Below are 26,746 nucleotides of genomic sequence, written 5' to 3'. Positions count from 1 at the left end.
AATTTATATAGTGCCCTTAGGGTAGAAAAAGATCCCAAAGTGCTTCACCAAGGCGTAATAAAAAAAAATGCATATCAAGCCAAAGGAGATATGGAAGGGGGTGATCAAAAGCTTGATCAAAGAGATGGGTTTTAAGGAGGGCCTTAAAGGAGAAGTTGGTGAGGAAGAGGGGTTTAGGGACGGAATTCCAGGGCATTGGGATTAGGCATTGAGGCACAGCTGCCAATGGTAGGGGAAAGGTAGATGGGGATGCCCAAGAAGCCAGAGTCAGATGAATGGAAGGTTCGGTGGGAGGAGGAAAGCGATGGGGAGGGGTGAAGCCTTGAATGAGATTTTAAAATTGGACTGGGAGCCAGTGTAGGTGAGCAAGGTCAGAGGTGATGGGCAAACAAGATTTAGTGTGGGATAGGATGCAGGCAGCAGAGGGTGGAGGATGAGAAGCCAGCTGAGAGCAGTGGAATAGTTGAATCTGGAGGTGACAAAGACACGATTGAAGGTGTCATCATCAGATGAGCTGAGTAAGGGCAGAGAAGGTCAGTATTAGAGGTGGAAGTTGGCAATCTTTGTGATGAAGAGGATACGGAGTTGGAAGTACTGCTTGGGGTTGAATCTGATACTGAGGTTACAAACCAGCTGGTTCAAACTGAGTTTGTGGCCACAGAGGGGAATGATAGAGGTTTGTGGTGATCACATTGGTCTTCCCAAAGGAAATTGGAACTCATCGCAGACTGGATGTCAGACAATACAGAGGCATTGGAGATATCGAAAGAGGTGATGAGAGGTAGAGCTGGGTCATTAGCATACATGTACAAGCTGTGGATGTCGTCACCATGGGTTAGCATGTAGATTGGAGGGGGGTTGGTGAAGTTGATGTCAAAGTGCTGGTAGAAATGTTTAACAGCAATTTGATCAGCCCATTCAGTGATGACCAATGAGAACTGATCTGCCTTGCAACTGGTAAAGTTGTACCACCTAACATTGCTGTAGACCTTGTGACCGTGAGATGCTGAAAAGAAGGTATCTGAGACCTCTGAAAGCAAATCGTATCGTAAAAAGTTTGTGACACAACGTCAAAAGTAAAGTTTGAAAACCTTCAACATCAACAAAAAAGAGGTAATTTTGAAGTCTGATTGGAATTTGCATAAATGCTCATCGTAGTGCAAAGCAGAAACTTGAAAATGAGAGCAGTATTCAGCCATTGCACCTTAAACTGGTGAATTCTCCTCTTCTTGAACCTTTCTTCCTTGCTACATCTCTCTCGCCTTCGAAAGCCGTCTCAAAATCTACCTCTTCAATCTTTCCTTCAGTCACCTTCCCTAACTCTTCTCTTAATTTCTCGATAGTGTCTTTTTTTTCATTCGGCACGTGCATCCCAATCTCAAACAAAGCAACAGTAATTGCATCTAAAGTATTTGTAAAGTGGGGCTAAGGTTCATTTGTATTTCTCTAGTTGGGATGCATGAATTTACTGGTTATGGTGCAGTCACTATTGAAAGATCACGGCTTTGAAAATTCTTCTTGTCAATTTGAAACTCAGTACTTTCTCCATTGCCCTTTGAACACTTTACAGAGTCTTTTATCTTTTGAGTGTTGTGACCCAAAGCAGATACTGTATTCCCAAATATAGTTTTATAAAACATCCACATACATATTAATTACTTTGTTTTCCTTGACAATTGTTAGTTTACAGTGTGGATAGACTTGCAATGTTTGTTGAACCAGTTTTTTTCCCCTGCTGCACCTGACACACTGAAAAATATATATCCTTATCTAATATTTGCATTTTTAGCATCAGTTATACATTGCTCCAGTATTTGCCATTCAACTTAACAATTGCTAAGTAATTATAGATCTCTGAACAATCTGCTGGGTGTTTCACAGGCACACTTTTGTATACTTCCTTTCATAATCCATTTACACAAATATAATTATCTGAAAATGTCATTGGATAAAGTACCTTGAATATATTATACAGTGCATTCAATACATTTTGAAATCCCAGTTTGTACAATGACCTTTCCAGGGTATTTGTGTAGCCTGAGCAACCCAGTGATGTATACAACATTAGTCAAAAACTAATAAACTGTTGTGGTCTGAAGAGCCTGACCAGTTTTTCATTTGAAGAATGTACCATAAGTAGAATAAATACAATGAAATGAAATGCATTGTCTCCTGTAGAGGCACTTTGTGGATTTGACTCCAGTTTAATTATCCGTACAAGATGTTCAAATTCTACCCTTGTTTACACCTTTTATTCAACGCAATTTCTCATTATGATTGTTAAATAAACAATGTGTTGGTCATCTAATAGCAGTGGTCAACCGCATGATGGCCCAGTGACCTCAGCTATTTACATTTCAAAACATTAGAAATCTGGTTGGTAGCAAATGTCCGTTCCAAGCCTTTTTATTTATGGTAATGTGTTTTGCTGTTTTTTTATATTAAAAAAAAGCAGGTGGAGATCATTAGTCATTTTAGAAGTACAACTAGAAAAAAAACGAGTAAGCTTGTTATGATCACACAACTCAGCCTTTAAATGTTTGGCAGTTTACCAAATTTAAGTAGGTAAGGGGCCAGCCATAATTGTCATCTTCACAATTGTACAAAGTACTCTTCATTCCTTCCCCCTTCCAAAAGCATTCTGTACGTGAAGCATTAACCTTCTTTCTATTCCCAAGACTGCTCTTTGTACTCTTGTGAAAATTATGCTGTTTGTGAATGCCTATATACGTGCCTTAGTTACCATAGGAAAGAGTAATTTGTGCCCCATAAATGTCATATTGGCAAGTAAGTATGTAGTAATTCTGAAATGCACAGTTCCAATAACGGTTACTAATCACTTGTATATGTTTACTATTTGTTCTATAGTGGTACATACTGAAACCTTTTTGAAGCATTATTATTCTACAATTAATGCAGAACGTTTGATGTAAAGATTTTGTTCGCATAGGTAATTTTTGATAAATCAGCTCATTTTGTTTTGCTACTTGCTTGAAGGGCATTTTTGAGTTTATGACTGCAGTTTTTGAAATTCAGAAACATGTAGGTTTGTAGCTGAACAAAATGCAATCATCTTCAGTGTAAAGGGATACAGATTCATAAAGCTGTTTCAGTAGCTTTGATGTAAAGATTTTGATTTTTACCTGCTTACCTTACATTCTGTGAACTTTAAGTGCACACTGACATTTGATGCAAATCCTATTTATCCTTCTTTGTTTGCATGCAGCAAGAAGTTATGGGAGAAGACGAGGTAAACATTTGGTTTTTAGTGCTGGCTTGTATCTTTAAATGACTCAATGTGATTTGATGACTGATTAGTAGCTGTCTTTGGCGATTAATGATTGAATCATGGATTGGGTACTGGTTTCTCATTATTGTCATGATTTCTGCATGTGTAGAAAATAGCTTTAACTGCATGATTATAAAGTTGAACTTGATGCTACAAGAATATAATTAAAACTTGTGGTTTAGTAAATGCCAATTTTATGCAATGGTTAAAAAAAAAGTTGGGATTATGTATATTATATTAAAGGTTGCATGATCCTCTGAACATAGTATTAAAACAGTGTTCAATTGTCTAAATTAACCTGAAAACTTTTTGCACAAGTTAAACAATAGCATTTTTCAAAATGTGATATTCTTTCCATAGTGTTTTTTTTTTAATTCAATTTCTTTGAAGGCCCCTTCTGGCATCCACTGCCATACCTCCTCCTCCAGAAAGTATGGGATGTTTTAGGCCACAGACATCTGCATGGCCACTGTCAACAATGCTCTTATTACCAACCAAGAGGAGTTACAGTTGTTCAGAGCAGGACTGATTTGCCCCTCTTCTCTTTCTCACCCCACCCCCTTCCCACCTCACAAGACTGAATATCATACTAATGAAGTTGATGATCTGGCTGAAAACTAGTGAAGATCATAGAATTTGAAACATAAGCTTAATGGTTGTTCAAACTATCCCTAACAAATCAGCTGGTGTACTGCATTTTTGGAAATTCCTCAGTGAACTTAGTTTTTAACCCAAATTGAATTGTAATTGAAAGAAAGGAGCCACATTATAGTCAAAATACTTCAACTTTGATTCATCTGCCTGTCCATGTAATACTCATGATCAGCATAAAAATATAAAGGTTAGCCAAGATTATTTTCCTTTTTGCCCTGCCATCCTTTCTGAAGACACTCTCTTTTGTTGGAGGAATATGCCCTCATAGGTGCAGGCAGCTACAGACGTCTTGCTGATTTAGCCATTTTTCATGTGTGAACCTAACTGAGTGTAGGCAGGCTAAAGAGGGCACCACAACTAGGCTGATCCCGTTCTCACCTGATATCCACACATACTTTCTGCAGAGAGCATTGGATAGTGATCAAGTATAGGGATCCTGGCTGATTTTTAAAAAAAATTTTGCCTCACTAACCCAGAGGTACTATGGACAATATTCTGCAACTCAATTGTTGTCCAAGCTAACTCAGCATAGGCCTGGGATTGAACCTGGGACCATTTGTATGACTCTGTGTTACACTAAACAGTGCCTTTACCCAATAAGGAGCTAAAATTTCTAATAACTTCATTTGTACTACACACAAATTTTATATTCAGCATTAATAGGGATATGTTTCAGATGGAGAGAGAATTTAGCTGCCTGGATGATTAACGCCAGAGGCAAGTGCCAACATGAATCAGCGCAGGCGATTGGCTTCAATCATGCAGATGAGGAAAAAAATATAATTTGTTGCCAGGATGCAGAAGGTGACCCCCCACCATGGGATGAATCACTAGTAGTATCTTGCCTCAAGGCCTACAAGAACCATTTTATTGGGTTGTGTGCAACATGTTACTGTTAGTTCTTTTTTAGAAGGGAACTTAATTTCAGAAATGCCCTTTACTATCCAAATTTCTAAAAAAAAAGAATGAGAAAAGAAGGCCTCATCTAGGATCTGAATCTGGCATTAACACAAACTATAAAGAGCTTCCTTGTGACCATGTGGATTCATGTTAAATTTTATTTGTAAACTGCTATTACAGTGCTTTCAGTGTTAGCTGGATGAGTCTGCAAACTCATGCCTTAATCACATCCTTGCCTTAGTTGGCATGAAAACAGGGCAGTGCTGTCTAAATTCTGCCTAATTTAAGAAATTATCATCCTATTCTTCTTTCCATGTGTAAAATCTGAAAACTAACTGTTCCACCAAATGATGTGCAATCGTGTTTACTTAGTTTCTATGGAAGTAAAATTTTGGGTGATGCTTTTCAGCTTTTCACCTTTTCAGCACAGCTGGAATGTATTTACTGTTAATGATGATCAGAGAAGATCCATTCTAGAGGGCTCGTAGCCCACTTCATGGACTAGAATTAAACTTGTTTTCTTGGAAAATGTATACAAGATGACCACATGGAGTTAATCTTACATTTGCATTATTTGGAGTTGGTTATTGACAGAGAAATGCAGTTTTTAAGTACTGATTTTAGCCTCTTTCAAAATGGATAAGCCACTCCAAAAGGAATATAACTTATGTTATATGGAAAATAATGATAGCAGAGTAAATTATAGTTTTAGATGTAATATTCTCTTTCTTTGAAATCCCCCAGTGCTTTCCCTCTTTAGTCCATAGCTTAATTAGTGCAGGTTTTCTGTCCTTTACAGTATTTGCTTATCTGGATGGTTACTGCCAAATACAGATTTTTGATTTCTTTTTGTATTGTATCCTTGCCTTTACTTACAAAATCTTCATGGCTCACTCCATCCAACCTCTGCAGCCTCCAACCAGTGCTCTCTGGTCCTCTGAATCTGGCATTTAGTGAACACCCCCTCCCCCACCCCCAAGATGAACTGGGACGAGTTGAATAAAACTGCTTTACTGTACCATAAATTCTAAATCAAAGCAGCTAAGATTAAGCAACCTGTCTTAGGGTGTTTATACTGCAAGTTTAAAGAAGGTTGTGAAACTGTGAAATGGTTTTCATTTTGTACCAATTCTAAAGTTATAGAATAACTTCAGAGTAGGGCCGTTACTTGACTCTAGAGAGAAACAGTGTGAGACCTATTGGAGGAGATAGTCTCTTACAACTTGGGTTTGATGTGGAGATGCCGGTGATGGACTGGGGTTGACGATTGTAAACAATTTTACAACACCAAGTTATAGTCCAGCAATTTTATTTTAAATTCACAAGCTTTCGGAGGCTACCTCCTTCCTCAGGTGAACGATGTGAAAATGAAAATTGCGAGTATAACTCCAGTGTGGTGTTAAATCTTGTTTCAAAAGTGCTTGGGGATCCCTCGAATAAACTGGTTAATGCCTGCCCAAAGATAATATATAGAGTAATATAGTATGATTCAACTTTGCCAATTGGAAAATATATTCCTTAAATTTTTTTCACCTGGGAGAGGAGTTCTGTACATGCACGTATAACTGGAATTGATATTGCAGCTTGCACTAATCCTGCAGTCTCCATTGGTTTCTGCAATGTCATTGCTCCATTAGTACAGGTTCTCAATCATCTCAGCCTGAATGGCTACCTTGTCTCCACTAAGCATTTTTGCAATACCAAGATCAAGTATAACTTTGTAGAATTAAGTACAGTTGTACAACCTTAAATTTACACGTCCATGAAAACTGACAGTAAAATAGTTCAACAGGTATAAGCCATTCTCAATACTCATAAATTGATATTTCCTTTACAAACACAAGTCAAATAAAACTGACATTCTCTCCCTGTCCAGACTAAAACAAAATGCATTGATATTGGGCAATCAAGTTTAACATAGCTCCCAGATCTTTTAATTGCTTTTGTACAACAATGTTTATGCACCATGCTGAACATGCGATTAGCTTCAAGCTTTTCAGTTTAGAAAGATAAAATAAATCTATTATATATTTGTATTTTGCTGTGTACTAAAGTATATTAGTACTCATGCCTCATAATATTCTAGGCCATGCCAGCAGGAGCAATGATCAGAGCTAGAATCTTGAGATGCTTCCACTGACTTTGACGTATTTTACTGAAGTTTGCGAATGTTGCTCTGTCTATTGATGTAATTCTTTCTTAACAGAATAACTGCCTGCAGTATTTCCACATAATTTGATTTAAACTTTGATGGATACAAGATTCTGTGTTTACAGTTTCATTCTTGCTATAAACTGTTACCCAGTGGTGGGTGATCTCACTCGTATATCCTACAGCCTAGATATGCATTTATATCAATTGATAAGAATATGGGGTGGAGATGTACAGCTAAATTTCAAATTCTGGTGTGTCATTGTGACAATTACAAGCTTGTATACATTTGTTCCCTCTTCTGCCTTTGCTTCTGTTTTTAGTCATTTAAATGTAACCTTTTTAGAAAATATAAACCATTTTATACTCAGACTTTTGCAGCTGTGAAATGGGTTTATTTATAGTTCTTCTCATGTGCTTTTACTACTGCTGTGATAAATCCTGTAAATAGTACAAATTGCACTCCAAAGGAATAGAACATGGGTTCACCTCTGGATTAAAACTTGTAGTTTAAACCCTGCTGGAGCACTCAGCCAGAGTCACTTCATTATTAGACAAGCACCACTTAGTCTCTGAGTTTGACAGCACCATGACTTGAGTCAGCATGTTGTAAACAAGAGGCCATCTTTGCTGTGCACCTTTTGCTTTCAGGAAACTAGATACCAACCATACTATGCTATTAATTGCATTACTAATCATCCCATATGCCTGCAGAACAGAACTCTTAGTTATGATCTGAAACAGACAAATGAACTAAATTGGCACCTATTTGACAGTAGTAAGCAGAGTACTTAGATTTATGTGTCTGTTACTGAATTTGGTACATTAAAAAATGGCTCTTTGTGGTGTTCACAGTATATTTTAAACTTTCTTAAGTTTACATCTAACATGTCTAGATAGCCATGGACTCCTTTCCTGGTAGGGATGAAAACTCCAATCTCCATCCCAAATTATTGGCCAAAAGTAAATTTGACATTGGTCCAACCTGGTACAACATGCTACAGATCCTATGTCTTTTTTAAGGCGTTTTTAATCAATGGCTATTTTATATAGTAATAACCCAAGTGAAGAGTAGATCTGTAGCATTGCAAATATAAATTGAATAGGTTTGTGTTTCATGCTTTACATTGATACACAGAAGTGGGAAGATAGGTCTTTATGTTGAGTAATTTGTGTCGAAGTGAACAGTCTTCGTGGTCATTCATAATGGCAAAACAGCCACTAGTATTATATTCTCTGGCTAATCAAACAAAGATGCCATCAATTTTTTTATTTTTGCGTGAAGATACAAACTGTCTTCAAATTTCTGCAGAGTTTTTAGTTCGCAGAGATGAAATTAACAGGTTCAATAAGGTTGGATTTTATAAACCATATACATGTACTTTATTCCTGACAATAACCTACCTTCATCAAAGCTTGTGTCAAAGTTTTAGCATCATTTTGTCATTCACCTATCTGTGAAGTGCCTGGAAAAGTTTTTTTTAAACTTTGTGATATATAAATGCAACTGTTTGTTGTAAACAAAATGGCCTCTTTTATTCTGCTCATTAAACTTTAGATTTTACTTCATTTTGCATCACAAAGAAATTTCATACAAATGCATTATGCTAACTGAATAATTTTAAGGCCTTAGTCCTTAGTTGTGTGATACAGCTGAATTTTTGAAATCTCAATTGATGCTCACTTTTTGCAGGTCGTTCCTCATTGTTCCCAATAGAAGATGGTTTTCTTGATGATGGACATGGTGACCAGACTGTCCCTGGGGTTCTGAATTCTGTTAATTGCTGCTCATCTCACCAGAATGGGGAACGAATTGAACGATACTCACGAAAAGTGTTTGTTGGTGGTCTTCCACCAGATATCGATGAAGGTAATGATAGTTGTGAAATTTCTGTGGCGTTGATTAGGAACATGGGAACAGGAGTAGGCCATTTAGTGCCTCGAACCTGTTCCGCCATTCAGTGAGATCGTGGCTGATCTTTGCCCTAACTCCATATACCTGCCTTAGCCCCATATCCCTTAATACCTTTGGTTAACAAAAATCTATCAATTTCAGTTTAAAATTAACAATCGAGCTATTATCAACTGCCGTTTGCGGAAGAGAGTTCCAAACTTCTACCACCCTTCTTCATTTCTTTACTGTATTTATTTGTAGAGATTACATACATTGTTAATCACTGCTTTTACAGATGAAATTACTGCCAGCTTTCGCCGTTTTGGACCTTTGGTTGTCGACTGGCCTCATAAGGCTGAAAGCAAATCCTACTTTCCACCAAAAGGTAAGGAAATTAATTTAATTTTAATGTGTCTCTCTCAGATATATTTTTCCATTTGTAACCAACTAGAGACAGTTTGAATTTGTTTTATTACATAGAATCACGTAGAATGTACAGCAGAGAAACAGGCCATTCGGCCCAACAGGTTTATGCTCCCCACGAGCCTCCTCCTAACTTTCTTCATCTAACCCCATCAACATATTCCTTTCTCCCCCATATGTTTATCTAGCTTCCCCTTAAATGCATCTATGCTAGTCACTTTAACTACTCCTTGGTACCAATTTTCGGATGGCGGAACGGGTGCGTTGGGGGTGGGGTGGGGGGGGGGCCTCCTAAAATTGTATAAATCTGGAGCGGGTTCAGAGCCCGGCTCCAACCCGCTGACTTCCGGGTTCCCCAGTGACGCGTTCGGGTACGTGCACACCTCCTGAATGCAGGACTCCCACCGGCAATTAAAGCCGGCGGGATGATGATTTACATCGTTGGTCAGATAATTGAGGTACTTGAGAGACCTCATTGAGTAGACATTTTGGCAGGGGTGCAATTTTGAAGGATCCTCAGCGTGTTTCCCGTGCTGTGGGAAACACTCCCTGTTGTATCAGACGTGTTTCAGCCAGCAGCCAGTGGGAGATGCAAATGATTATTTGACAGGTGGGGAGAAAACCTAATGTATTGCAGCAGGGCACTCTGTCACTTCAGACAAAGTTTTGGCTGCAAGACCTTTGTGTTTTCACTCAAAATTCTTACTTTCCACCAAAAACTCTGCTGTGCAAACACATTTAACTACTTTGCGGACCCCACTGCTATGTGAACAGTTCCCCTAACATCAGACAGTGTGAAGAGTCCAGTCCTCACCACCTGGACAGAGCAGCGGCCACACCAGTTCCCTGCACAAAACAGTCCTGCAACTACACATACACCCACTGTAGAGTGACCCAATGGGTGGCATCTAGTGTGGGCGTTCGTGGTGAACCTCATGAAAGGGCCTTATTACAGAAGCCAGTCAAGAATGACCAAGATGTGGCAGTAGGGGTGACAATAATAATATTTAATGTGCGTTTAACAAAAAGCAAATATAAATAAAAAAACATGACCAACCGTCAAACACCCTTGTGCATCTCCTTTGTGCTTACAAAACCTTCGCCTTTCGCTTCCGACTACTTCCAAGTGGTGCATCCGCTATGGCTGCAGCAGAGGTAGTGGCAGGTTGCTTTTGTTCATGCCCTGACCGATTAGATGCTTTAGGCCTATGCCCTGTGGGTTTTGGTGCCCATGAGGGCCCCTCCAAAGACTGCTCCAACTGCACCTGTGCAGGGGCAGACTCGGCCACCTGGAGAGGAGGCAGCATTGCGGGTACTGGTTGAGAGGGGGGCAACGAGCGAGATGTGGGGGCACTTTGAGTGGTGTCCCCACTTCCATGTCCCCTTTCGCCATCATCCCTCCCCTGGGCCTGGGCCAGGCTCACATCACTCCTACCACTCTGTTGGACGACAGTTTGGAGGACATGTGTGAAGCCTTGCAAGGCCAGTGCTAGAGTGTCTGCCTGCCTGTTTAAGGTGGCAGAATGTTGTTCACCCTGAGTCCGAAGGGCCGTTGTCAGGGCCTGAATTAACTCATTTGTGAGCCGTGCTTGAAGCTCGATGGAGGCTAGCCTTCCCTCCATCGCAGACATTCCCGCACTTACCCGCGACACTGTCTCAGGGATGCCCTCACATCCTTGTGACAGTATCTGAGATGCCCTTCCTTACCTGTGCCACCATTCCACTCATGCAGGAGTTGGACTCCTCCATCCTCTACGCAATTATGGAGAGGGCGCATGGCACCTGTTCCAAATGTGCTGCTGCCCCTCGATCATTCTCCTTTTAATGGATGGCCCCCACGGTTCAGCATCTGTGTCCAGCTGAGCAGATCCTGGAGAAGAATGCTCCCACCGACGCGGACTCTCCACAGCTGCCCCTGCCACCAGTGTCTGCTGGTGCTCACGTGTGTGGTGACTCACCATGTGCGATCCCAACTAACTTGAGAAGGTGGACCCATCCAGGTGTGTGTATCTGCGCTGGTGGATGGCTCGCTCAGATGTGACGGTGCCCCCTCAGTGGAATCTCCCTCTGCTGTCACAGCGGTCACTGAAGGCCCTGTAAGAGAACAGAAGGCAATATTAATCATGATGACAGATGTTGAGGTGCTGAAGATGGCAAGGCATGTTACCATGAATTGATATTGTGTGTGCTGAATTTTTAAGTTCTGTCACTAGACGTTTGTCAGGTGCCAGTCTCGGCATCCCCGACGGACAGGCACTCGAGGGTGCGGCTCAGTTCCAGCACCTCCTGCTCCGCGTCTGTGAGCATGACTGCCTGTTGCAGCCCCCCTCCGGTCCTCACCCTCTCCCGTGCATTCTGGGCTCTCTTCTCCTATAAGGGGAGAAAGTAGAGAAACTAAAGTGGTAGCTATACCAAAACCGGGGAAGAACAACTCCCTCCCAGCTAACAACCATACTGTATCGCTTCTGAGCTGTGCTTACAAACGTCTGGAACGACTAATTCTGCAAAGAATTATACCCACAGTAGAGCAGGCTCTGAAGGGTGACCAAATAACAGCACTTGTGACCAAGTTCTTGCTCTTACCACCTATATTGAAAATGGTTTTCAACAAAAAGAAGACAAGGATCATGTTTCTTGACGTAGCAGGAGCATATGATACTGTCTGGCACACTGACTTACTGGTCAAGAGGTCAAAGATTTTACCTCATTGGGTTGTTATGGGTGCACAGTTGATGTTTGGAGACAGGTGATGCTAGACAATAAGCTAAGCACATGGAGGATCTAGAAGAACGGACTCCTCCAGGGATCTGTTCTTCCTCCAACTGTTTTTAACACGTTTAAAAATGATCTACCTTCAACCATTAAAGTATGCAGATGACATCTAACTGCTTCAAGAAACATTCCATTTATTTTGTATATTCTAAGCTTCCTGCAACTCAAAAATATGATAGCACAGAAACAACACATTGTGGCTCAAAAGAAGCAGGGAGTTATGGGGCTGGTCGGGTGGCCTTAGAAACGCTATGTAGCAGCACAGTGGAACGGTATGGCATAAGTTTGTGCCAAAGGCTTCCTGCATATTGAGTTAAGATCTTTGTTTTGCCGTGTTGGTGAGGTGCCAAGTGGAGGGTGGATTCCTTCAGGAGAAGAGAGAAAATTTGGGATCAATTTACCCTGAGTCACTCTTGTGTATGTTTTAGCAGCTAATTATTGAGCAGGATTGGAGTTGTTCCAGAAGCAGGTGTTCATCCATGCCACCTTATCTGGGGAAGGTATATGGCATTGAGAGAAATGGGGGAAATAATTTGCCACTAAGGATGTCAATTTGAAGTCTTTAGACAGCTTGCAGGTCTAAAGAAATTCATGTTTTATTTTTAAGTTTTTAGTTCACATACCATGATAATGAAACAGACCTTGTTTTCATAGAATCATAGGTTACAGCACGGAAGGAGGCCATTCTCCCCACCCTATCCCCGTAGCCCTGCAAATTTTTTCCTTTCAAGTACTTATCCAGTTCCCTTTTGAAGGCCATGATTGAATCTGCCTCCACCACCCCCTCTGGCAGTGCATTCCAGATCCTAACCATTTGCTGTGTAAAAAAGTTTTTCCTCATGTCACCTTTGGTTCTTTTGCAAATCACCTTAAATCTATGTCCTCTGGTTCTTGACCCTTCCAACAACTGGAACAGTTTCTCTCTATCTACTCTGTCTAGACCCTTCATGATTTTGAATACCTCTATCAAATCTCCTCGCAACCGTCTCTGTTCCAAGGAGAACAACCCGAGCTTCTCCAGTCTATCCACACAAGTAAAGTCCCTCATCCCTGGAATCATTCTAGTAAATCTCGTCTGAACCCTTTCTAAGGCCTTCACATCTTTCCTAAAGTGCAGTGCCTAGAACTGCACATAATACTCCAGTTGTGGCTGAACTAGTGTTTAAAAAGGTTCATCATGACTTCCATACTTTTGTACTCTATGCCTCTATTTATAAAGCCCAGGATCCCGTATGCTTTTTTAACCGCTTTCTCAACCTGCCCTGCCACCTTCAACGATTTGTGAACATTTACCCCCAGATGTCTCTGTTCCTGTACCCCTTTTAGAGTTGTGCCCTCTAGTTTATATTCGTTCTTCCTACCGAAATGTTTCACTTCATATTTTTCTGCATTTTAAATTTCATCAGCCTTGTGTCCGCCCATGCCACCAGCCTGTCTATATCCGCTTGAAGTCTATCACTATCCTCCTTACTGTTTACTACTCTTCCAAGTTTTGTCATCTGCACATTTTGAAATTGTGCCCTGTACACCCAAGTCCAGTTATTAATATATATTAAGAAAGGCAGTGGTCCCAGCACCGACCCCTAGGGAGCACCACTGTACACCTCCCTCCAGTCCAAAAAACAACCGTTCACCACTACTCTCTTTTTCCTGTCCCTTAGCCAATTCTGTACCCATGTTGCTACTGCCCCCTTTATTCCACGGGCCGCAATCTTGATGATAAGCCTACCGTGTGTCACTTTATCAAACACCTTTTGAAAGTCTATATACACCGCATCAACTGCATTGCCTTCATCTATCCTCTCTGTTACGTCATCAAAAAACTCTATCAAATTAGTTAAACAGTGCTTGCTTTCCCTAATCAATCCACACTCGTCCAAGTGACTGTTAATTCTGACCTGGATTATCATTTCCAAAAGTTTCCCCACCACTGAGGTTAAACTGACTGGCCTATAGTTGCTGAGTTTATCCTTACAGCCTTTTTTGAACAAGAGTGTAACATTTGCAATTCTCCAGTCCTCTGGCACCACCCCCATATCTTCAGATGTTTGGAGGATTATGGCCAGTACCTCTGCAATTTCCACCCTTGCTTCCCTCAGCAACCTAGGATGCATCTTATCCAGACCGGGTGACTTATCTACTTTAAGTACAGCTAGCCTTTCACCTCTTCTTTATCAATTTTTAGCCCATCCAGTATCTCAACTATATCTTCCTTTACTGAAACTCTGGCAGCATCTTTTTCCTTGGTAAAGACCGAAGCAAAGTACTCATTTAGTACCTCAGCTATCCCCTCTGCCTCCATGAGTAGATCTCCTTTATGGTACCTAATCAGCCCCACCCCTCCTCTTACTACCCGTTTACTGTTTACATGCCTGTGGAAGACTTTTGGATCCCCTTTTATGTTGGCCGCCAGTCTATTCTCATACTCTCTCTTTGCCCCTCTTATTTCCTTTTTCACTTCCCCTCTGAACTTTCTATATTCTGCCTGGTTCTCACTTGTGTTATCAACCTGATGTCTGTCATACGCCCCTTTTTTCCGTTTCATCTTTCTCACTATTTCTTTTGTCGTCCAGGAAGACAGTTATATAGCTGTTTGGATGTCACAAGTACTTTTACTGCTGTTAATATTAGCCCTAAACCCTGAAAATTAATATTTTTTCAAAAAAGTGGTCTCTCCGATTTTCATCTTTTGCTCATTATCTCACGTTCTCTCCCTGTTTTTTATTTTTCACCTGATAATTAAAATGCCCTATTTGAACAATTCTATACATTTTAATCTAAAATACTTCACTTATTTTTGCGTGCATCCTGTGAAGTATCATCCATTTGGAAAATGGGATCCACATTAAAAGAGTAGGCCTCTGACTGACAAAATGGTTCCACCAGCTCTTTTTCATTCAGTCGAATGGAAAGTTATGATGCAAATTTAAACCTAATGTAGACATACTCTAATTGTAGTGCTAAGACTAAATTTTTCAAGGTTCCAAAGTAAAGCTGTGTACTGTTATGAGAGTTTTGCTGTAATCCCATTGGCTATGATTTTGTTGAACCACTTTTTAATGCAATTGATGAAGAAACAAGGCTGACAAGTTACAGCTGATGTGGAAGCATTAGAGAAGTTTTCTGATCAGCTGCCATTTGTTTACCTAATGATTTAATTAAAAAGGGTATGTATTTCCTGGGATAGTTGTGATTCCAGTCCGAACCAAATAGCACTATTTCTAGGTTGGAAATATGTTTATGGTGCTTATTTACCTGGAAAGTTTGTTAATAAGATGTTCAGACCCATGAATATATCTTAATAAGAGACATGGTTTACATAATAAAAAGAAAATCAAGGTAATTTAAAAAAAGCATTATATAGCTTATTACAAACACCTATTATTATCTATACTTTGAAGGCCAAATTACTATAGCATTTTAACATGGGGGGAACTAAACTGCAGTCATAGTTGCTGAATTGTTCTAAATCATTTTAAATGCCTGCTTGTAAAAGTTCATTCTGGCAATGTTGAGTGTAAAATGCAGAATCCAAAATGTAATTGGAAGATTCTTATCTGTTTCATCGTGGACGGTTTTGCCCTTGGGAAGTACTCAGCTGCGTAGCATAGTTAAATTTGGCTTCTTGCTTCCCCAGTGCTCCATGGTACAGAAGAGGATGAAATCTCTTGAGAACCTTTTGCCTCATTTGAGGAATGTGTATGCTAATGTTTGGGTGTAGCTACTGATGGGTCTCATATGGCAACCATACATCATAATTTAGAAAATGTTATTAAAGTAATACAAAATTCTGTATAATCATGATATACTTAATTTATCAATCAAGTTTATAAAATAAGTAACATTAGAAATATTATTTCATGCTTACCCATTACAAATCTGTATTTATATATTTTGATAACAGTACCTTGTAATTTCCTTAATTGCTAGTATATTTTTGCTGACGTACCTGACAGTTACGAAAAAAGGCTCTGTAGTGTCCCTGCTTTTTCTAATAAGCTTAAAGATATTCTGAATATGTTCTTCCTACACACACACACACACACACACACACCCCCAGATACCCCTGGTCTTCCTAATCCCAAATGATTGAGAGCCAGCAGCGACCTTCTTCCGTTCTGCACCCACCACTAACAGATGCATATTGGCAGCCCGGGGTGACTTTCTTTTTGTATGGTTTCTTTTCCCTTGTTCCCAGTTGTACATTGCAGGCTTTGGATAAAAATAGCATTTTAGACAAATTGCATGCAGCTATTTATGGTTTCTTAGAAATTGCTGTTAGTTTTGAAATATAGTTGAAGACTAAATAAATGGAGCAGTGCTTGCTGATTTACAGTTTCTTCTTCTGTTGCAGGCTATGCATTTCTCCTGTTTCAAGAGGAGAGTTCTGTCCAGGCTCTGATTGATGCTTGTATTGAAGAGGATGGTAAACTCTATCTTTGTGTTTCAAGCCCCACCATCAAGGACAAGCCTGTAAGTTTGTAGAATGCATCTCAAAGTGCTTGTAGGCAATAACCATTATTCATCACACCAGCTGTAGTCCTTGAAGCAAATGAAAAAGAGGGGTATAATTAAAAAGATGTGTGTGCTCAAGGTTAAGCAGTTGGAACGCTATCATCAGTGTGACAAACTGGCTTCTGCATATTCTTATGTTTGCGCTGGATGGTCTAGAAATACATTTCTGAAATCTGGGTGGCAATAGATAAATTTACTTCACAAATGAAAGAAATATTCCTGGATAAGATCCTTATCCTTAAATTAAAAAAAAACAAGGTGAATGTTTTGGCACGTTTGAGACTGGATTTAGAAACATAATTTATGTTCACTAGCCTCGGGTTCCATCACCCTCTGTTGCCTGACTGAAAGCATTGAGCAGCAGGGAGTGTTAATAGCCAAGACTCGGCAAAAAAAGGACATATTTTAGCACTTTGCCTCAGAAATGCTGGGAACTGGCAATCATGATTGGGAGGCTAGACGTGTTTCTTTTTGTGAAGAAACTTGAGGATAAGGCTGTGTCAGTTATTCTGTTAGAAGTGTTTAGAAATGAAACTCTTTTGAAGTAGTTCTGTTTTACTTTATTTGTACCAAAACTAATTTGTACTAAAACACTTTTACTGTTTACCATTAATATTCCTGTCAATAGGTTGCATTGGTCCAATTAACCTAAACACTTAATGTGTGTGAACAAACTGTTTGGCCAGGTGTAATAGAGTGACGACAGATAGCCATCAGTTCATGTTTTTTCATTTGTGTGAACTGGAGGAAGGGAAAGGAAAAAGATAAACACTTTGGAATTAGTGTTGCAAGTGCTTTCCAGCAGTATAGGTTTGGCTTTCATTCGAAGTAGGTTAAATTGTTATTTAATAGAGATACACGGGGGATGAGAGTCTCTAAAAGCCCTCTAGCAATGGTCGCTGAGGTTTTGTGCAGTTAACTTACAGTCTACTTCACATGTTCAAATGTTTCAGGTTTGAATCCTTTATGTATTAATGATTAAGGATAATTTGATACCCTCATTGTTTGTCAGCAGTGCTGTACAAAAGAAAATTATTAGTCCTGAAAAGTAAAACACTTCACAGAACAAGGTCACCATTGGAATGAGCAATTACAGTGGAAGATTTGGTTACAGATACATTTCAGAATCTAACCCCTGGTTATCTTAAAACCTGCTTAGGTTGGTGAATGTAAAAACAAGATGTGTGTGGCTTGATGAGCATTCCTGCACTTGCTGCAATGACCAAAAAACTCTGCCAAAAGTGGTTGGGCAAAAAATTGGGCCGTGTTGCACCCGTTGTTTCGGCGCTACGCAGCCTTCTGAAATGCCACGCTGGCGTCTTGGCTGTGCACGCACATTTTCAGCATGACGTGCGCTGGACGCTATCTTGGTATAGGTTTTAGCGCATGCGAAATACCGAATGCCGGCAGCATGTAAAGTAAGGAGAAAATAGATACAATCATCATGCAATGCTGATTTAAAGTGATAGACACCATTTTGGGACTTAACGCTCAACTCAACACACAGTTTTAACCACAACCATCTGAACATGTCTTAGAATGCCTGGTAGACCCCCTCTTCCCCCCCCCCCCATCAGCGCTATTTAAAGGGACCTTGCAGGTTAGTGGCTGGATTATTGCTTCTGGCTGCTGATGCATTTGTAACTATTTTTGGAGGTCTCCTATACTTGAATACTAGGATGCGAGGATATAGCCTAACATTTAGAGCCAGGACATGCAGGAGTGAAGTTAGGAAATGCTTCTACACTCAAAGGATGGGAGAAGTTTGGAATGCTCTTCTGCAAATGGCGGGTGATGCTAGCTCACTTGTGAATGTTAAATCTGAGATTGATAGATTTCAGTGAACCAAGGGTATTAAGGGATATGGGGCTAAGGCGGGTATATGGAGTTAGGACACAGATCAATCATGATCTCATTGAATGGTGAAACAGGTTCGAGGGGCTAAATGTCACTGCCACTTGCTGCCTCCTGTTACGCGCCACCTTCTCCTGCAAGAAAGCGGGATGTGTGTCTGGGTGATGTGCCTGTCATGGTTGAATAACTGCCAGTGTGTGTGACCTGTGAGTTGTGAGTGGGCAGCTTGTAACAGTGGTAATGCGTAAAGGTGAGAGGAAGCATCTGATTGGAAGAGTTGAGTACTGATGGAAAGAGTTTGTTGGTATGTGGGTAATGGGGGGTGTAGTGCGTGGAGCAGCGGATGAGGCTAGTGGTGTAGTTGGTAGGAGATGCCACTTAACAGTTGACCTCACTCACCTTGACCACTTGTGTCAAAGCATTGAACTTCTTCCTGCACTGCATCCATGTTCGTGGTGCTGTGTGCCTGGTATTGACTGCGTCCCCTGCTGCCTCCCACTGCCTTTTGGGCATATGTCTGGAGGGTCTCTTGCTTCCCCCCCCCCCCCCACTGCGGATATAGGATCCCTCTTTCTGTTCTCCTCTTGCACTAAGGCCTCTAGTGCATCAACAGAGAACTTTGGTGCACGCTCTCTCACAGGCATGGTACCAACTCAGATCGGCAGATTGCTGAGGACTGGCATGCAGATTGGAGGATGTGGGATTTAGTAGTGAACCTTTATTCAATGTTTTAACATAACTCATCAATTTGTAAACATAGGGACGGGACTTGCATCTGTGTTTTATGTGTGCGATGTCTGATCTCCGTTCAGACTCCTTGCAGACAGCAAACTGTTACTTTTAACAAATAACAGAAGTTACCAAGGTGGTTTCCAGTACATTCATGCATCACAAGTTTAAGACTTGTGTTTACCCACAAACCACATACGCTAAGTTCCTGACCTCTACAATGCTGCTGTGTGGAGGTACATAACTTTTTAACCTCACCCAACTCACACGGAAGTAGAGTAGTCATCCTCAGACCTCTGTTGTACATCCAGTGGTATGGGTGGCAGTCTTGGTAGCAAATCCGCTATTAGGCAAAGAGAGAAAATGAAAACCCTAGACAGATTTCTGGATTATAATCTAATCTTGGGTTCAAATGTGGTTTATAAACTGCTCAAACTACTATCATGGTCTGATATCTGAGCCTCTAAATTACCATACACTCTAGTGTATAGGCCACACTTTCATGCAGATTTCTCCAACCTATGACCAGTTGGGTTGTGATCTTTTTTGGGGATACCATAAATGTTGCATGTGAATAATTCATTAAAGTATGGTGGCTTGTGTAAAGTCTCAATTGTGTCATAATATGATTATTTGACAGCAAGTTGTCTCTGTTTGCTGTTTGACCAACATTTATTCATTGATATTGGAGAATGCCAGTCACATGATTCTCCTTATGTTATGATTGTCCATTTTTTTTGTTTAGCAACAGCTAGGTGAATTCAACATTTCTATTATTTTTAACTAGGTCCAGATCCGGCCATGGAATCTAAGTGACAGCGACTTTGTAATGGACGGTTCACAGCCACTTGATCCTCGCAAAACCATTTTTGTAGGAGGGGTTCCTCGCCCCCTGAGAGCTGGTAAAAGAAAAATATTCCATTGAAATATTTGAAAAAAATCTTTCTGGGTGTAGAACAATGTGTTGAAAAATGTTAATAACTTCATACCAGTCAAATGATCTTGTATCTTAGATTTGCCTTAACCTTAAATGCTTCATAGTGCTGACTAAGCAATGCCGTACACAATACACTAGTACCAGTGTGCAACAGGAAACTACAAGCTTGCAGACCATGAATCTCATCTTGTCCATGAGACCTAATTTCTGTTCCTTCGACCCCATTCCCAATAAACTCCTGAATTCCCATTGCGCTTCCTGCCCCCATTCTAGCTGGCAATGTAAATGGTTACTTTTCTTCAAGCACTGCCCCCTCTATCAAAACAACCGTCATCACCTGCCTTCAAAAAACTCATACTTGACCCTCTGTCCTTGCGAACTACAACCCCACCTCCAACCTCTTTCCTCTTCAAAATCTTTGAATGTCTTATTGCTTCCCATCTTATTGCAGATGGGATACTTTAACTTTAAAGACACTTTATAAATGTAACTTGTTGTCGTCATCAACATCAAAACTTGACATGAAACTGGACAAAATCTGTCTAGTTACCAATGTAAATCAGTGGAATTGTACATTTCTGAAATATGTTTGTTTCCTTTTAAATGCTGAATTGAACTGATGAATCTCTGTCATGTAATCTAGGATTAAATGATGGTCTGAATTTTGAATGCTAGATGTTGTAATCTAGAATTAAGGAGCACAATATGGAGCCACGTCATTTTTTATACTCACAGTGCTCTTCTGATTGCTTTTTTGTAACTGAAATGCGAACTATTATAGCAAATGGTTAACAATATAAATCCATTGTCCGTATCTATTTTGTTCCTAAAAAGTTGACTTTTATTACTTTTTCCTATCGTGCTTCACATGCCGGTATCATGGATTTCTGTCAATTGGTTGATGATGCTGAAAATTAAGCTAATCAGAAAGCAGGGACTGGTTCATGGTGATTATAACTATTAATAAACAGCCACCTGGTTAAACAATTATGTAACTTACACTGACCAGTAGGCCCACTACGAAGGGACATCCACTTAATTTGTTTTTAAGAACATCTCTATTCTATTTAGACAATTTGTTCACTTCAATTCGTATCATTCCGGGTTTAAAAGTCTTTGTATTTCTTCTTCTGCAGTGGAGTTAGCTATGATAATGGATCGACTTTATGGTGGAGTATGTTATGCGGGGATTGATACTGACCCAGAGCTAAAGTACCCTAAAGGTGCAGGGCGTGTTGCCTTCTCGAATCAGCAGAGCTATATAGCTGCCATCAGTGCTCGATTTGTTCAGCTACAGCATGGAGATATTGATAAACGGGTAAGTGTCATTCTGTGAAGTTAGTAGACCCGGTGACTTGTTTTACTTAGATTTTGGAAGACATCTATGAAATTCATCAGCTGTTACCTCTGACTGCAGAAGATCAGGACTCTGTGCAAAAATGCACCCTGTGAAATTGTGTGACCTGACTAATCAAAATGTTGGAACAGCTGTGCATGGAGAAATTTGCACATGCACAGATTTTTTGTTCCAGCTGTTGTAGCATCCATCGCTTGGTATAAGTGGAGCAAAGTTGAAAGCAATGGACCTTGAAGCAACATTGTAGATCTGCTTCTTGAAGTGCTGTAATATGTTTTTTGTGAATATAAGGTCAAGAAATCCTATGTGCAGTGATTGTATTTTAGGAACTTTGTCTAAGATCATCATGCTCTGGCAAGGCTGCACTTTGCATATTGCGTTCAGCTCTGGTCACTGAAGTGCGAGGGAATCATCGAAACCCTGAAAGCAGTGCAGAGAAAGGCAATGAAGCTGAATCCTACTGTTAGAGAACTGAGTTATGAGAAAAGGTTAGAAAAACTTGGACTTGAAAGTAGGTATATGAAATAGTAAGTGGAATAGAAGAGGTTGATTCTGAGACTATTTTAAGTTAAACCATGACTGCAGGACGTAGGTACAAACTGGTAAAAGGCATGTTTAGGACCGATGTCAGGAAGCTGTTCATTGAAAAAGTGATCGATACATTGATTTCTGGGTAGGGTGGTGGAGGCAGAAACTCTGGAATCGTTCAAGATGCAGTTGGATGCTGCTGCGGGGAAGGGGACATTGTAAGTTCCAATGAAGGATGAGCTAGATAGGCCAAATGATCTCCCTCACCGATAATTATCTTTATGAATACTGTTTAAACACACCACACCTTAAGGATTATTCTGAGCAGCTGCAAATTGCATATGAGGCTAATTTTGTAACTTTGAGCTGCTGGCTGGGGAAGTCTCCTATCAGAAGCACATATTGGAAATTAGGGCACACATTGCACTTAATTTTTCAACCATCCAACTTAATGGTTGGAAAATCACAGCCGAATTTGATGTGTGATTGGAGCAGGCGAACTTCCCCATCAGCAGAACAAAGTTGGAAAATTGCCCTAAGATGCAGTTAATAATCACACGTTGTCACTCAGGACTTTGTGACCTCAATGTATTGTCCACTACTACTTCCATCAACGATGCTGAAAAAAGAGCTTCAGTTGTTTTACTAGTTTCCCATTGAACATGTTTTAATTTCTTAAATAAATAAAATGTCTTAAATAGCAGATTTGAACCGTTGTTATTTGGAGACCACTTTAATCTTACTGGTCTATTGTAGTTTTCTTGTCAGCTGCCTCAAGATTTTATCATGTTCATTTAAATTTTTTTGTTTTTCCTCTGCTTTATTTAGAGTAAACCAACACCTATAGTATTGTTGGTCCTCATTATGATATATGCAATGTGAAGTAAATCTTTGTATATTTGTGTATTAATATGGAATGGATTACTGACCACTTTCAAAGTCTATGCTATCATTACTTGACCTTTCTTCCTCCTTCATTCTCTCTCCACCAAGAAAATGATGCTGATGCATATATGGGGTTCATTTTGACTTCACATTGCAACTTCAATGTTTCAAAACCACAGTGTGCTTGCTCTGTGATACTCTTCCATGATCCTTTTGAAAAATAATATAGAATGGAATTAATTTTAGAGGAATTGCATTTATACTGATTCTCCATTAGCAGAACAAATTATAAATAATGCACATTCTGTCAAAGATAATGGTACAAGCAAGAGTATTCTAGTGACAGAGCTATTGTATTTAATAGTAAATTGTCACATTTAACTCTGAGAATGTAGCAGTTTCCTTCTAATTCTAGAATATTGGTATTAGAGTAGAGTAATATTGACAGATGGATCAGGCAAAATGCCTACGTCTGAGGAGCTTAGAACTGAACATTAGTCATTTCAGCTCAGTGGTTAAGAACAGCTGCAGTAATTAGCTGTCGTCCACATGATAAATGTCTCCATGGACCTGAGAGCTTTGACCTTCTGTGATATTTGAATTGGAGGTTTTCTTAGCAATTCACACCTAACTTTATGTGTGTGTGTGTGTGTGTGTGTGTGTGTGTGTTACCCATAGTCATGTTTAATTGCTTACCAGACAATCACATCATTCAAAAAATATGTATTAGTAATGCGCAAATTTATTTTAACACATGGATTCTACACGTTTCATTACTGGAGCTTCTTTCAAGTATACCTACAGTTCAAATTCTGAAGTTGTTACATACCAGCACAAGACGTGGAAGCAATAGCTTCACCTACTGATCTGCCTTAAATATAGGTATTTGTTCAATATGTTGTGAATTCTGCAAGATTTGAATAATATTTTTAAAAATCGTGTTTAAATTGAATTATGGGAGAGGTGAGCAACGATTAATGATTCTCGAGAATGAGGTGGTTCCAACTCTGACTCAAACCTCTGTGGCATACTCTGTAATCCAATATCTGAGCCATGCAGGCCTGCATTTCTCTAGGGTGCTGTTGATGATTGGGCTGGCTCAGTGAGGGGAGAAAGGAGGTAGACCTGTCACTGGAGACTGGATTCCTTCCACTTAGGTCCAGAAAACCCTGCAAACTAATATCCTAACCACTAAGTTTTTCTAGCTAGACAAGCAGCGGGAAGCTGGCTTGTGTCATGTACTGGTAAGCTGCATGGTTTTAACTGGTTAAAATCAAGCAGTACCCTTGCACATACTTGAGGGTCTTTATACCTTGGCTCTTGCTGATCCGCTAAATTCTTTGAGCTGAGGGATATGTCCCTACAAGGAGAGTATATCTGCAAACAGAAACGGTATGGTATGAACACTCAATTATGGGGATGGGATTCTATGTATGTTAGGCACCCAGCTAACCAAAGAACTGTTCTTCCTATGATTCCTTGTAGTTTCCATTTTTGGTTAATGAAATTAACACATTTTCCAAGATTTAGCTTTGCTGCCCTCCTACATATTGTTCCTTTTATTAATTTATTAGCAAAACTCTCACATACGCATCGCATAATCTTAATTAACAGCAGCACAGTGTATGCATAATTTATTAATGTGCAATTTCTGCAGATGTGATTAAATGAAGCGTATACTTATGGTGTCATTGTTCTTGTGAAGAGGCTGAGGCTATAAATTAACATTAAATTCTTCAGCTGTTCAAATTAACCTCAGTGTAATTCATGCTGGCATATTAATTTTGTTTCACAATAGTTGTGTACTTAGCTGCTGCACCATCAAGCCAAAATGAGTGTTTACTCAGATCTTCTTGTGCTGCCAAATTCAGTATCATGCCTTTTTGAAGGTACAAGAGAACTGACCTAAACTGGACAACGTTATACAAACTGCCATGTTTCTCAATGTCTTGTATAGTTGAATGATATTGTCAGAGAGCATGTAACTTGTAGTGCTCAGTACCAGTACAATGGGTAGTTCAACACACAAGTAGGATTTGTCCCATCTATATCAAAAACGTGAGATTGACAATAAGGTGAGAGCAAAGAAGGAAATCTACTGTGTAATATTTGTTTTAGATGGAAGAGTAACAAAAACTGGCTAATTTAGAAATTATTTTTGTACTGTCATTTGATTATTTTAATAAGTTTAAATACCGACTGGAGTATGATTTGTTAATAATGCATGGCTCAATTAGTCAAAAATGTTGAATTAGGAGAATGAATGAATACCAAGTTGAATTTTGATTAGTTTTGCAAGAATAAATAGAAAATATAATTTGACTATCTAGAATGCTTCATTGTTCAAGGGAGATGAATCTGTAGGTGCACTAGTTTGTCCTAATCAACTTTTTTTCTTAACTCATTCATACTGTACGTGTTATCTCAGTGGGGCATGTTTGGATTGCCAGTATCATGCAGGTCCCTTTTCTGCATAAAACATAGTAACAGTTGATCTGTTAATTTGAGATGTCTGGCACTCGATTGGCTGTTTTTTGGCGAATTTTTCCAATATGTGTCCCACTTAAAAATGGATTTTGGGACCCAGGGAGATCAGAATGTAGTTAAGTGTGTTTATTGGAGATTACATAGAAGTGAAACTATATAAAAGTAGGAAAATGGGAAAATAAGGTAAACATAAGTGAAGTATTTACAAGTTTTATTTTTATTTAAAATTGTTTATTTTAATGGGATGAGGTTAGAATTCAGTAACCTATTCCTGATCTCTGAATAGCTTTATTAATGTAGTACTGGTCGGTCTCCTGTGGTATTGCTCACATGTTTGATGTTTACCAAGCTCCCCCTACAGGCTGAATACAACAGTGGTTCACCCATTGCTGTAATACAACAAATTTACACATGACTGATGGGAAGCAAAAATATTGGCCCATAAATTGCTCCAAGCGGCGAACGAACAGCGCTCGCCACTCCATAGATTTATGCTCACTCACTAACTTACTGGGGACACTTCCTCTCATAGGAAGCGGAGAGGAGCCCGGCATTAGCTCCAGCGAAGCTAGAACCCATAGAAGAAGCGAGAGGATCACTCTCTCCCCTTGACCAATCACATTGCAGCATCCCTGAAAATCCACAGAGTCAAAAACTTGAAGTACAATCATCAACGTGAAGACCAGGAAGTGAAAACTACAATAAAATCATTTGGCAAAAACAGTTATAGTGAGAAAACAATGAGAAAAAAAAAGTAAGAAATAATCGAATTAAATAAAAATTTAATTGAACATAAGAAATAGGAGCAGGAGTAAGCCATACGGCCCCTCGAACTTGCTGTGCCATTCAATCAGATCATAGCTGATCTTCAACCTCAACTCCACTTTCCTGCCCGATCCCCATTAAAAAATTTTAATTTTGAAAAAAAAAATTTTAATGACCAGAAACTATTAAAACAAGGAGTAATGAGACGCCACATTTTTAAAAGTTAATTTTTAGTTGTTTGCCAGTCATTAAGACTTAACACGCTGTTAAAACTTATTTTAGACCTGGTATATTTAAGCGTACATGTTTTGTGGCGATATTAGTTAGTTTCCAGCTGGGCAGGAGAGCAAGTTGGCTCTGGTCCATTGATTCTATTGATTGCAGCCGGCGATATCCCTTTAAGGTGAACTTGTCAGATCGCCAGAGAACCAGGAAGAACAAGTTCTGGATTTCTGCGTTTGTTTGCGTGTGTGCGAATGCCAGAACTTGCTCCTTTATTTGGCCGCTAACAATGTTGAGTGCTGTTGAGCTCACCGTTCTTTTTAAAGCAATTTCCAGCCGATTATGTATCTTACTGATGATGAAAGATATAGGGCCTCACATATA

At 39.7% G+C, this 26,746-nt stretch overlaps 1 protein-coding gene across 2 annotated transcripts in view; it reads left to right on the top strand.

Annotated features, from left to right (window-relative positions):
* LOC137324823 (cytoplasmic polyadenylation element-binding protein 2-like) overlaps positions 1–26,746 on the top strand; it is a 117,139-nt gene that overhangs the window by 84,464 nt on the left and 5,929 nt on the right. The window contains exons 5-10 of one of the 2 annotated variants that reach the window (XM_067989552.1): positions 3,227–3,250; positions 8,688–8,864; positions 9,184–9,273; positions 16,438–16,556; positions 19,969–20,083; positions 21,255–21,436. In XM_067989552.1, coding sequence (XP_067845653.1) covers positions 3,227–3,250; positions 8,688–8,864; positions 9,184–9,273; positions 16,438–16,556; positions 19,969–20,083; positions 21,255–21,436 — 707 coding nt within the window. The remainder of the gene's footprint in view (positions 1–3,226; positions 3,251–8,687; positions 8,865–9,183; positions 9,274–16,437; positions 16,557–19,968; positions 20,084–21,254; positions 21,437–26,746) is intronic. The other variant, XM_067989560.1, reaches the window with a different exon arrangement.

The sequence above is a fragment of the Heptranchias perlo genome, chromosome 1 (assembly GCF_035084215.1).
Source record: "Heptranchias perlo isolate sHepPer1 chromosome 1, sHepPer1.hap1, whole genome shotgun sequence".
NCBI classification, from domain to species: domain Eukaryota; kingdom Metazoa; phylum Chordata; class Chondrichthyes; order Hexanchiformes; family Hexanchidae; genus Heptranchias; species Heptranchias perlo.
The sequence above is the reverse complement of the archived record's forward strand: the minus strand, read 5'-3'. Positions and strand labels throughout refer to the sequence as shown.